The sequence below is a fragment of the Aegilops tauschii genome, chromosome 1, assembly GCF_002575655.3.
Source record: "Aegilops tauschii subsp. strangulata cultivar AL8/78 chromosome 1, Aet v6.0, whole genome shotgun sequence".
Classification (NCBI taxonomy): Eukaryota; Viridiplantae; Streptophyta; class Magnoliopsida; order Poales; family Poaceae; genus Aegilops; species Aegilops tauschii.
In genome coordinates this window covers 353,677,450-353,691,029 of record NC_053035.3, presented here as the reverse complement: position 1 = coordinate 353,691,029, position 13,580 = coordinate 353,677,450, and the positions used below count along the sequence as shown (strand labels likewise).

Below are 13,580 nucleotides of genomic sequence, written 5' to 3'. Positions count from 1 at the left end.
ACTGAAGCCGCACTGCTTCCTCTGTGGCATCATGGTCAGGGAAATAAAAGGGGCTGTCGTTCGGTCGGCCTTCCTCGCCATGGCTCGTGGGTGGGGGGGGGGCAGCGGGTGGATGCGCGCGCCGCGGCCAGGCCGGGCCCTTGCGGTTGGTCGCCGACGCACGGCGCGGGAGACTCCCCTGGTGGCCATCCTTGGACGCGGCGGCAGGCTCTGCTCCCTCCTCTCCGGTGACGGGCTTCTGTCGTGGCCGTGCTCGGGGCCGGGCCTATGGCAGGGTGGGGCGAAACGGTGGTTTCGGGGGGGGGGGGAGCCAGTTGGAGGGACGGGAGATCCGCTGCCGAGCTGCCCGACGCCGGCACTGTGTTGTCGCCGGTCATGGGCGCGGGCGACCCTTCCCCCTTCCCCATCTCTGTTTATTATCGGTTCCAGCATTGTTCGGCGGGTTTGCTGGCGGTCTCGGACGCAGATTGCTCAAAGCCTCGACCTTTGGTGGTTCTCGGGGCGGTCTGGATGCAGGGCGGCGGCTCTGGCGGTGGGAGGCGTGTTGGTCGTGGGCTGACCGCGCGGCACGGGTGCGGGCGGGCAGCCATGGTCGCTTGGGCGGCATGGATGCGGGTGGTTGGCGGAGTGAGGTTGCGACGGAGGGTAGGAGCACCGGGGTTCGTCACTCGCCCAGTCCCTGTACTGGCCGACGGAGGCGGCGTCCGTGGATGTCGTTCTCCTTCTTGTAGGCTCCGTCGTGGTGCTCCCATTGCCTTCGTGTCACTCCGGGTGAAAACCTGATCTTCGGGATCAGACGGTGACGGCTTCCTACAGTCGTTTCCCTCTTGAGGGCATCGTCTTGGAGTCCTCGCTCCGGCTTTGTCCGTCTCATTACCCCTCGGTGGATTGCTCATCTTCATGGTGGTCTTCGACTTATCATTAGGGTGCTTAGTCGTCGTTGGGGTGGTGTTTTCGGTGCTCGGCAGCTTTGTATCTCACCTTGGGTGTGTGTGTTGAGTGTGGCGGCGGCGTGCGTTTATATCTTCTTGCTCGATGTTGTGTTGATGATGCTTTATATATAAAGCGCGGGGGGAGGGGGGGGCTTCCTTTCGGGAGTGTAGTTGATCTCCCTGAGCTTCTCTTTCAGTTTATTTCATTTTTCTTGCTTTAGTCCTTGCCTTTTGGCACTGTAAATACTCTGCCTATACTATTATAAATGAAATGCCAGTACTTGTTGGATTTTTTTTAAGATGATACAACATGTTTATTGCGGGGAATTCTGTCGGATTCAGCACCTTCCACTTCTCTTCACCATGGAGTCGGAGTAGAAGACGCGACCACCACCACCACTCTCGTGGTTGGCATCCCAAGAACATAACACCAAACAGCGACACCTGGCCAACGACTGCACGACTATATACAAGGAGATTCCGAACGCATCTCTTTAGCCATTGCCGTCGGACCAAGCATGGGATCAAACCGGGTTGTCCTGAGCGACTCTCAAGCGGAGGGGGAGGCGGAGAGGGGAGTTCCTATATGACATGTTCTGTGTCAAAATGCTGCCCTTTCGCACAGGCACGTCGTCGCAGTGCCGATTGGGCCGGCCCACTGCAGTGCGCCGAAAATAGCAGGTGAAAAATTGCAAAACACATACAGGGCGCGCTGGATGGGAATCGAACAAAGGACTGCTGACTTGTGCACGCACGCTACTAGCCACTACGACGGAAGGGCTCAGTTGACCAATATACAACGGAAACTATAAGAACTAAAGAAAGTACAAGACTTAACACTGTTTGAAAAAATTGCTTTACAATTTTTTAAATTTTAATTAAATTTTGAACGTGCGATTTTTTTTTGAAAAGAGCAAACAATTTTATGATATCACGAACATTTTCAGAATTTGTGAACAATTTCCTAAAGCAAGAACATTTTTTAAAATTTGAGAACAAATTTTGAAATGGAGAACAATTTCGAAAATCCTGAACAAATATGGAAGCAAAAACATTTTTTGAAAACATGAACATTTTCAGAATTTTTGAACAATTTTCTAAATCAATAACGTTTTTTAAAATTTGAGAATATTTTTGAAACGGAGAACAATTTCGAAAATCTTGAACAAATATGGAAGCACAAACTTTTTTTGAAAACATGAACATTTTCTGAATTTGTGAACAATTTTGTAAAGCAAGAACATTTTTTAAAATTTGAGAACAAATTTTGAAACAGAGAATAATTTCGAAATCCTGAACAAATATGGAAGCACAAACATTTTTTGAAAGACTAGACCTTTTCAGAATTGTGAACAATTTTCTAAAGCAAGAACATTTTTTTAAAATTTGAGAACAAATTTTGAAATGGAAAACAATTTCAAAAATTCTGAAAAAATAGGGAAGCACAAACATTTTTTGAATACGTGAACAAAAATTTGAATCCAGAAACTTTTTTGAAATCTTTGAACAAATTTTGTAAAACACAAACATTTTTTACAGACAATGCAGTCTTTTATTTGAAAATATCCTAGCATTTGTTGGAAAGGGAACAAATTTCGAATAATTTGAACATTTTTTCCAAAAATGCGAACATTTTTAAATTTTTAGAATAATTAAACTACCGAATAAGTTTTGGAAATGTGAACAAATTTTAAATATTTTTATGAAAAAAGCAGGACAAAAGAAAAAAAATGGAGAAACAAAAAAAAGAAAAAACAAAGAAAAGGAAACAGAACAAGGAAAAAAGAAAAAAAAAAGGAAAAAAAGAAGAAAAAAACAGAACAAGGAAAAACCGGTTTAGGAACCTTCTAGAAGTTTCCCAAAACTAGAAAAAACCGGCTGGAAATCTTTAGAAGGTTCCCAAAACCCGGGACGATGAAAGCTTAAACGGGCAGGCCCAGTCGAACGATCGCCTCGGTCTCCCGTTGTGCGAAACCTCGACAGTATGACGCAACGTACGTCCAATAGGAAATTCCGGCGGAGAGAAGGAAGACGGAAGGGAGCGTGTGGTCGTCTTACGGGTGTTTCTCCCACAGCAAATGTGTTGGGCCTCCTCGCACCGCACCCAACCAGGGTTGGAGATGCCGCCAGCGCTGCACCCTCTCTCATCTCCTTACTCTTCCGGTGCTCAACTAAAAAAAAACTCTTTCGGTGCTACTCCTCCTGTTGTGTCTTAACTTTCTACGGAATGCTATACACTGTACAGCAATTCCGTCGTAGTCTAGGTGGTTAGGATACTCGGCTCTCACCCGAGAGACCCGGGTTCAAGTCCCGGCGACGGAAACTTTTTTCTGTTTTTGTGTGTCAGACACCTTGTAAATCTGTAATATTATATTGTTTTTTTTTTCTTTCAGGAACAACTCTGTTAATAGTATGTAATACCATATCAGTTCCACCATTCATCATTGTGCGAGACTAGGGCTGGAATTCGAGCCGAGTCGAGCCAACTCGGCTCGACTCGCTAGAGCTCGTTTCGTTAACGAGCTAGCTCGACTCGACTCGTTACTATAACGAGCTCAAACCCAAGATTGGCTCGACTCGTATAACTCGCGAGCTGGCTCGTTTAGCTTGTTAAGCTCGTTCAAGATATGAACATAAAGCCCTCAAATATGATAAAAATGATTATATATATATTAAACATATATATCACTAAACAATTGTAATTTTCTTGTAACGCATGAGTCTCCTAGGCGGCTGAGCTGAGTGGCTGATCTTTTTTTGTATTGGGATTGGCTGATCTATTGTACCGAGCCTAACGAGTTACACGAGTACTCGTGTGATTGGCTTGTTTAACTTGGTCTATAAACAATCTTAAACTAAAGCTCGGCTCGACTCGTTATTCTTCGAGTTTGAGTCGATTAGAGCCGAGTCACGAGCTACTCGTTTAGCTCGCGAGCTTCGAGCTTTTTTTCCAGCCCTATGCGAGACACCTTGTTGATCTGTAATTTATCATATCCTCCATTCACCAATTGCATCGCTTTCAATTAATCTTCTGCACATAAATATGCTGGGCAAATACTCAAATTTCCCATGCAGAGAAGAACAAAAGGAAAGTACGGCTGAATCAAACTAGAGGAACTATTTTATTATTGCATTGCATGCACGACCAAGCTAGGACTAACAAGTTCAGCACTGATGTGCAATTTATTCGAAAGACAAGAGCTCCTATAATTCCATACTTCTGAACTAATGAAAGGCGCTAATTTTCAAAACTAAAAGGGCGACTTGTTCAAAACAACTTGGAGCGATCGAGTTTCTAAGATTCGTGGAGCGAAAGCTCTTGGTGCTTCTTCAGATACTTGTTGAACCAGCTGAGCATGTCTGCACGAGCCTCTTCGGCGGTTTTGACGGCGAACGCGTTGCTGGCGTTGTATCTGCAAGCAAAGCCGTGGGCTACGCCCGGGAAGATCTTCACAAAGTGGTCAATCTGTAAAATGGCACATTAAAATTTAGTGGTCAATCTTCACGAAGTATGAAATGAAACTACTAGTAGGAATGCACCTTCTTGTTCTGATCTAAGGCCTGTTGAAACTGGTGCACTATCGGCGGTGGAGAAGCTTGATCAAGCTCTCCTCCGAGAATCTCAATGGGATGCTTGACCTCTGAGCATGCAAAATGGAGTTACCGAGTTAGAGAAAAGGATATGCAGCGCATTCTTCTTGTGAATGTGAATTTTTAGCATACACGAGGGAGAATAAGCAGGAAAAGCCTAATTAAGTGAGACGGAAATAAGACACGCACCCTTCATGTCATCGACAGTCACTAGTGAAGGGTGAGAGATGACAACCACTTGAATTTCTTGAGACTTTGATAGCTCCACGGCTACCTTTGCTGTTAAGAAAGGGACAAATGGCGTGTTTAGCTGAAGAATGCTACGTAGTAATAAACGTTGAAAATATGAATGCTCAGTGTTGATATGGTCGAAGCAAGTTAACTCACCACCCCAGCAATAACCTCCAACCCCAACTTCAGACACCCCTAGCTTCTTCAGAGCAGCAATAAGCACTTTAGTCTTTTCAGCTGCCTCCACCTGTAACGGCAACGAACAAGATAGAAACTACTCCTGAGACTACTAAACTTCAATGTGCTGGAGAGGCAGCTCGTAGTAAATTGGCACATTGAAGATTGACTACTAGGTGGAGGCAGCTCGTACTAGTAAACTTCAATGCGCCGTCTACCTAGTACTGTTTACACATCTGGTAGTAAATTGGCACATTGAAGTTTCAGCTGCCTCCACCTAGTACTGTTTTGTTTCCTATCCTGAGACTGACACATTCAGATGGAAAAACTGCGGCATTTCTTATGATTAAAAAATACAGTTAAGTGTGCTAGATGCCATTCGTAGGTTACTGAAGATTTTCATGTAATGTGCTGGAGAGAGATTTTTTTTTCTTTCAAAAATGTACTTGGGAAACCGATGGCTAGTGGACTGTATATCCATTATAGTCTTAGGGAGAGCGCTAGAGTTTCAGTACTGTGCCTTCCGTTATAGTCATACAGACCAACTATTACAAACAATGCAACAAGCAGGATACAAACCGGAGAGTGAGTTTTCAGCCAATCTTGAAATGAAATCTTGGCCTCATCCCTGAAAGGGTCCCCGTGCAACAAATCGGGAACCACGACCAAGTATCCATCATCTGCAACCTGGTCCGCGATTTTCCTTGGGTACACAAGTTATACATGTCGTTAACTTAATTCACCTCAGACAAGTGGAATGAGACTCAAGAATGCAGGCAGGATGAAACAAAACAAATTTGTAGAGAAACAATTTGAAGCAGAAATTATTATTTTTTTAAGTCATTCAAACAATGGCAGGTACGTACTACGTACCTGAGTTTTGGCGCTTGGAAGCCTGCAGAAAAGAAGATTCATTGATGGAGTGAGTCACGTACACTGGACTGATTGTCAAAGTAGAAACAGAGACGTTCCTTCCGGTAGCTAATTAAGTGGTCTCGGTGATTCTGAGCACTGACCGAAGTAGTCGGAGGCGAGGACGATGGCGCGCGGGGAGCTGCGGGATCCGGTGACGTAGGCCTGGAGGCCGCCGAGGTCGCGGACGAGCTCGCCCGCCTCGTCGCCCGCGGCCGTCAGGTCGGACGGGTTGTCCAGGCACGGCGTGTGCGAGCCGGACGGCGCCAGGAGCACGAGCCGCGGCGCGGTGGCGGCGGAGGCGAGCGCCGTGGACAGGAGGAGGAGGAGGAGGAGGCAGGGGGCCAACGTCGACCGCACCGTGGCAGCGGCCATGGCGGGCGAAGCGAGGCTGTGAGGTCAGTGGCGTTTGGCTGGTGCAGCGTGTCAATCGGATGACGGAAGGAAGCGGGAGCGCTTGCAGTGTGTGTGTCGCGCCAGGGAATGTGCGGCGTTGCTCGCTCGAGTTTTATATGGAGCGGGAGGACGAGGCAGCAGTGAGTACAAAGGATGTTTTTTTTTCATGTTAATACGTGTCTCATTCATACCATAAATAACAAAGTACAAGTCATGTAAGAACTGACATGATAAAACTGAAAAGATAACAGAACATCTCTGAGCTTAACACCAACGTCCGTCACCTGACTCCGGCACCACCACAGCAGCCACCGAAGAAAAGAATGACGGAGCACCTCCTCACCCGAGCTCGACGCGGCTCCATCGCTGATATGCAGCTTTGCGGACCTCCAAGGTGGCTCACCAAAAGTGAAACTATTGTCGTTGAACGAATCAGACCGGGGCAACACCCCGAACACGCCATCGAACTCCAAATCTGGCACCCCATCATTGTTGGAAATATGAGCAAATTACTACGAGATTTAATCCGAATAAATAGGAAATAGATCATGACAGCAATAGTAGAGATTAAACTAATCATGCGAACTAGCATAGTAGATGAACAGATCACATCTAGGGCACATACTAGAAACATGAATTCTACCACGATCTCAAATATGAAGGATAGAATCACATACGGTGCAGTGGCAGCGGCACCGCCGGCGTTGACGTTGTCACCCATGTCGTCGAGGATGAGGTTGCCGAGGTCAGGGAAGAAGTCGTCGTTCGCGAAGTCGTCGCTGCCAGCAGTCGCGCGAGTGCGCTCCCCAAAAACCCGATCGCCCCTCTCCCGTACAGGATCACGAGAGGCAGGGTTCCGGAGGCCTGCTGTCCCTTCTCCCGGCGCACGCCGAAAGGAGGGATGGAGAAGGCTTGCTTGGCGGCGCAATGATCTGGAACGGTGGTGAGAAACCATACGAAGCGGCGGCGGCTAGGGTAGACGTCTGCCTGACTATATAGTGCGAGCCGGGTAGGTCGTGGGAGTAAACCCCACTTCCGAGTCGTCACGATCCAAAAGAATCAGAAATGGTTCAGTAATTAACGCATCCGTTAATTATTGATTAATGACTCATTAATTTTTCCCGAGCAGCAAAAATATAGACAATGTGCATAGCTCTGTCCTCGGCTCGGCTCAATCCCGCAACCCGCGACGCGTCGTGACGAGGCGAGGCGAGCGAGGAGGAGCGCGCGTGTAGGTCTCATCTTCTTATGCTCATACAAGTGGTAGAAAAGCTCACCTTATAAAGAGGTGCAACTCTCTCTCAACTTCCGGGGTGGGACTAAACTTTAGTCTCACTCACTCCACTCACATGTGTGCATGAATGGGCCAGGAGAATTTCAAAATTTTAGTTGGGCTTCGGGCCAAAGGCCTACTAGCAAAATTCCAACAATCCCCCACAAAGTCTCATTGGCACATCTCATCATTTAGTTCCAAAACATTGTTTATATACCGGTGCTTAGTGGAGACTGTGAAGTTGAACTTCCACTTAGAGATTTATGCTACACTAGATCACAACTTAAATAGTGGACTATGCCTTGAACTACAAGTTTTTTGTGAGACTAGTTTCACACAAATTCTTGACCGATATTGGGCTGCCGCAAGGCTTCCCCACGGGTGGAGCGTATACGTCGTACTCCAGGGCCTTTTCATCAATTTATTAGAGAACACCCAATTCTCACAGACTGCGACGTTAACAGTCAAATTCATATAGGTGTGTTCCTCAGAAGATGTTCTGCAGGACAACATCTCTGCTTACCCGAATAAGCCACTTGGAACACATTAAGATAAGTATCAACCTGCCATGCAGATCAGGAGAGTATTGCATCTTCACGGAGTGGGATAGTTAATATAGGGATACTCTCCTCCCAGCTGACCAACAGCTTGTCTCCCACTTCTACTTCACGGGATCTCCGATCACATAGAGTGGGTTACCACTATGGACAACTCATGCGGTGGGTCTCAAACCCATCTCCATCGATGCATTATCTATCACATTACGTGATAGACCCTTTGTGAAGGGATCTGCCAAGTTTTTCGACGTTTGGATATAATCCAACGTAATAACTCCGGAGTTCCTCAATTTTCTGACAGATTTTAGTCTCCTCTTCACATGTCTTGAGGACTTCATATTGTCCTTCGAACTGTTTATCTTGACGATCACAGTTTGATTATCACAGTTCATCAGGATAGGGGGTATTGGTTTTTCAACCATAGGCAAGTCCATCAAGAGTTCACGAAGCCACTCTGCTTCAACAGTGGCAGTGTCCAATGTTGTGAGTTCTGCTTTCATAGTCTGCTTGCAAGACTTCCAGGAAACAGCGCCACCATCAAGTGTAAAGACATAACCACTTGTGGCCTTTATCTCATCAGCATCAGAAATCCAGTTTGAGTCACTATAACCCTCCAGTACCCTTGGATACCCGGTGTAGTGAATCTCATAGCTCGCGGTGCCTTTCAAATAGCGCATAACTCTCTCAAGCGCATGCCAATGATCATCTCTCGGTTTTGACACAAACCGACTCAGCTTGCTCACAGCAAAAGAGATGTCAGGCCTCGTGGCACTCGCCAAATACATAAGCGAGCCAATAATCTGAGAATACCTCAGTTGATCTCTAGCAATCCGTCGATTCTTTCGAAGCAACACACTAGCATCATATGGAGTTGGAGAAGGTGTGCAGTCGCTATACCCAAAACGACTCAAGACCTTTTCCACATAGTGAGACTGAAGCAGTGTGATCCCACCATTCTCATCTCTCAACAGCTTGATGTTTAAGATAACATCAGCTACTCCTAGATCCTTCATCTCAAAACAGCGAGATAAGAAATCCTTAACCTCCTTGATTAAATCAAGTTTGGTTCCAAAGATCAATATGTCGTCGACATACAGACAAAGAATAACTCCTTCGCCCCCACCATAGCGATAGTACACACACTTGTCACCATCGTTTACTACAAAGCCGACAGCAGTTAATGTTCTTTCGAACTTCTCATGCCACTCCTTAGGAGCTTGTTTAAGGCCATATAAAGACTTTAATAACTTGCACACCTTTCCTTCCTGACCAGGTACTACAAAACCATCTGGCTGATCCATGTAAATTTCCTCCTTCAATTCTCCATTGAGGGAAGCCGTCTTAACGTCCATTTGATGAACGAGAAGACCATGTGAGGCAGCCATTGATAGTAGCACCCAAATTGTGGTCAGTCTAGCCACAGGTGAGTAAGTATCAAAGAAGTCTTCACCTTCTTTCTGGGTATAACCCTTGGCCACAAGCCGTGCCTTGTACTTTTCAATCGTACCATCAGGTCTAAGCTTCTTCTTGAACACCCACTTACATCATACAGGTTTGCACCCATAAGGACGGTCAGTGATCTCCCAGGTACCGTTAGCTAAGATGGAATCCATCTCGCTACGAACAGCTTCCTTCCAGTAGTCAGCATCAGGAGATGCATAGGCTTCTGAAATAGTCCTGGGTGTGTCATCCACACGGTACACAATGAAATCATCACCAAAAGACTTTGCAGTCCTCTGTCTCTTACTCCTCATAGGAGTTCCATTGTCACCCTCAACAGGATTCTCAACGTGTTCCATCGCAATGGTGGGTTCAGGAATTACAGCGAATTCCTCACTAGATGGAGTAGGTATCTCCTGATTTGATGAACTCGACATATCCTTCATAGGAAATATGTCCTCAAAGAAAGTTGCATCATTCGACTCCATAATCGTACCAACATGCATGTCGGATACCTCAGATTTTATTATCAAAAATCTATAGCCGATGCTATGAAAAGCATAGCCCAGAAGAACATAATCCACTGTTTTTGGTCCAACCTTGCGCTTCTTGGAAATTGGTATATTGACCTTCGCCAAACAACCCCAAGTACGTAGGTAAGAGAGTTTCAATCTTTTCCTTTCCCATTCCTCAAATGGAGTCATGGTCTTATGCTTTGTGGGAACTCGGTTTAGGACATGACACGCAGTCATTAGCGCCTCCCCCCACCATTCCTTGGAAAGACCCGATGTGTCTAACATGGTGTTAACCATATCAGTTAGAGTTCGGTTCTTTCTTTTAGCTACCCCATTTGACTGAGGTGAGTAGGGAGGCGTCCTCTCATGGATTATACCATGTTCCGCACAAAATAGATCAAATTCATTGGAAAAATACTCTCCACCACGATCGGACCTAAGCCGTTTAATTTTTCGATCAAGTTGGTTCTCTGCCTCAGCTTTATAGTTTTTGAAGAAGGTTAAAGCCTCATCTTTTGATTTCAGAAGATACACATAACAATATCTAGTGGAGTCATCAATCAACGTCATGAAGTATCTCTTTCCACCTTTTGTCAACACGCCATTCATCTCACAAAGATCAGAATGTATAAGCTCTAGTGGCGCCAAGTCTCTTGCCTCTGCAGTCTTATGGGACTTGCGAGGTTGCTTAGCTTGCACACATACTTGGCACTTAGAGCCTTTGACAGTAGAGATTTTCGGAATTAAATTCATATTGGCCAGCCGCGTCATGCAACCAAAGTTAATGTGACAAAGTCGTGAATGCCAAATATCAGACTCATTATTGTGGCAAACATTATTAATAACTTTAGTGCAAATATCTGACAAAGACAGGCGGAACAAGCCTCCGCTCTCATAGCCTTTTCCAACAAATTGTCCATACTTAGAAATTACAACTTTATTGGATTCGAAAACCAACTTAAAACCATCTCGACATAAACGGGAACCGCTAACGAGATTTTTATTGATGGACGGCACATGATGAACGTTCTTCAGACGCACGGTCTTCCCCGAAGTAAACTTCAGATCGACCGTACCAACACCTCGAACGATGGCATGTGACCCGTTCCCTATCAGCACGGGAGAAGTCCCTGTTGCCTGGTAAGAAGAAAACATGGAGGCGTCAGAACAAACATGTACATTGGCACCGGTGTCAATTAACCAATCAAGGGATTGAAATACTGAAAGGATGGTAGGAAAAATACCGTACCCTGATTCCTTCATATCAGTATCACCGATGACAACATTAACGGACTTGCCGCTCTTCTCATGTTCGCGCTCCTCAAAGCGGTTAGGACACTTCGGAGCCTAGTGATTAGGATCACCGCAGACATGGCAAAGTCCCTTCCCCTTCTTATGAGAATTCTTCTTGAAGTTGGTAGAATGTGATGGCTTGTTCTTTGTATCAAACTTGCCTTTGCCCTGAGTTTTGTTCTTGTTATTTTTGAACTTGTTGGGCGGGAAGTTCTTCTTCTGTACCATGTGGGCACTAGAAGCTCCCTCAGCAACTCGAGCACGTGTGTCCTTTGCTCTCGCCTTCTCTTCAACATCAAGAGTACCAATGAGATCCGCAACGGAAAACTCCTGTCTCTTGTGTTTCAGGGAAGTAGCAAAATTGTTCCACGAAGGTGGAAGCTTGGCAATGATGCCTCCGACAACAAATTTGTCCGGCAACACACACTTGAAGTACTCAAGTTCTTTTGCGAGCGACTGTATCTCATGAGCCTGATGTACAACAGAGCGCTCATCAGTCATCTTGTAGTCATAGAATTGCTCCATGACGTACAACTCGCTGCCGGCGTCCGAGGCACCAAACTTGGCCTCGAGCGCAACCCACATATCCTTGCCATTGTCAAACGACATATACGAATCCACAATGGAGTCATCAAGAACACTCAGAAGAGCGCCTTTAAAGAGAGTATCGATCTTCTTAAAAGCTTCCAGCTGTGCTGGATTAAGATCGCCCTCAGGCTTGCCCTTGGTGGCGTCATAGCAGCCCATGGTCTGAAACCAGTAGACTGCTCTCGTGCGCCACATCTTATATTGCGCCCCCTTAAAGGCAGGCGGCTTCAGATGCGCAGCAAAACCACTCGGAGTAAATTGCCTATAATCAGGTTTTTGGATTGTTGGAAATATGAGCAAATTACTACGAGATTTAATCCGAATAAATAGGAAATAGATCATGATAGCAATAGTAGAGATTAAACTAATCATGCGAACTAGCATAGTAGATGAACAGATCACATCTAGGGCACATACTAGAAACATGAATTCTACCACGATCTCGAACATGAAGGATAGAATCACATACGGTGCAGCAGTAGCAGCACCGCCGGCGTTGACGTTGTCGCCCATGTCGTCGAGGATGAGGTTGCTGAGGTCGGGGAAGAAGTCGTCGTTCGCGAAGTCGTCGCTGCCAGCAGTCGCGCGAGTGCGCTCCCCAAAAACCTGATCGCCCCTCTCCCGTACAGGATCACGAGAGGCAGGGTTCCGGAGGCCTGCTGTCCCTTCTCCCGGTGCACACCGAAAGGAGGGATGGAGAAGACTTGCTTGGCGGCGCAATGATCTGGAACGGTGGTGAGAAACCATACGAAGCGGCGGCGGCTAGGGTAGACGTCTGCCTGACTATATAGTGCGAGCCGGGTAGGTCGTGGGAGTAAACCCCACGTCCGAGTCGTCACGATCCAAAAGAATCGGAAACGGTTCAGTAATTAACGCATCCGTTAATTATTGATTAATGACTCATTAATTTTTCCCGAGCAGCAAAAATATAGACAACGTGCATAGCTCTGTCCTCGGCTCAATCCCGCAACCCGCGGCGCGTCGTGACGAGGCGTGGCGTGGCGAGGCGAGCGAGGAGGAGCGCGCGTGTAGGTCTCATCTTCTCATGCTCATACAAGTGGTAGAAAAGCTCACCTTATAAAGAGGTGCAACTCTCTCTCAACTTCCGGGGTGGGACTAAACTTTAGTCTCACTCACTCCACTCACATGTGTGCATGAATGGGCCAAGAGAATTTCAGAATTTTAGTTGGGCTTTGGGCCAAAGGCCTACTAGCAAAATTCCAACAATCACGACTAAGACGCCGAAGGAGGGAACCATACCTGCCATCCACGAACCACGAACACAGCACACGTTCCGTCTTTCAGATGTCGTTGATGCAGACCACAATCTGCATCCGCTCCTGGACTACCTCCGAAGTTCCACGCCGACACTGGAGCAAACGCCGGCGCAACGACGGAACCCGAGGACACAGGTCCACCACGAGGATGCCGTCACCGTCACGACATCCTTACTTGAACAGACTGGTTTCCAAATCCATCCCCAACCATAGGACCGATGGCCTCGTCAAGGAAGGATATGAGGAATCTTTATTCAGCGTCGTCATCATCGCCACCGAAGCCAAGACGATGAACAGCCTAAAGACCTAGACTACAAGAGAGTAAAAATGATCCACGCGCGTGGATCCGGCGACCCCCTCACCACTGACGACCGAGGTCGCCGGCGGAGGGGAGCCAC

General features: G+C 46.7%; 1 protein-coding gene and 1 non-coding gene across 2 annotated transcripts; one reads left to right on the top strand and one right to left on the bottom strand.

Annotated features, from left to right (window-relative positions):
- The first annotated feature begins 3,181 nt into the window (after window positions 1-3,181).
- TRNAE-CUC (transfer RNA glutamic acid (anticodon CUC)) lies at window positions 3,182-3,254 on the top strand. Its single transcript has one exon. It is a non-coding gene; the product is annotated as a tRNA-Glu (tRNA).
- A 777-nt stretch (window positions 3,255-4,031) lies between these two features.
- On the bottom strand, window positions 4,032-6,326 carry LOC109778322 (endo-1,3;1,4-beta-D-glucanase). The gene is made up of 7 exons (XM_020336872.3): window positions 5,948-6,326; window positions 5,805-5,826; window positions 5,511-5,634; window positions 4,911-5,001; window positions 4,713-4,802; window positions 4,473-4,573; window positions 4,032-4,398 (listed from the first exon to the last, which is right to left on the bottom strand). Exons 1-7 carry the CDS (start codon window positions 6,216-6,218, stop codon window positions 4,228-4,230), a joined length of 870 nt encoding a protein of 289 aa, XP_020192461.1. The 5' UTR covers window positions 6,219-6,326; the 3' UTR covers window positions 4,032-4,227.
- Window positions 6,327-13,580: the final 7,254 nt, after the last annotated feature.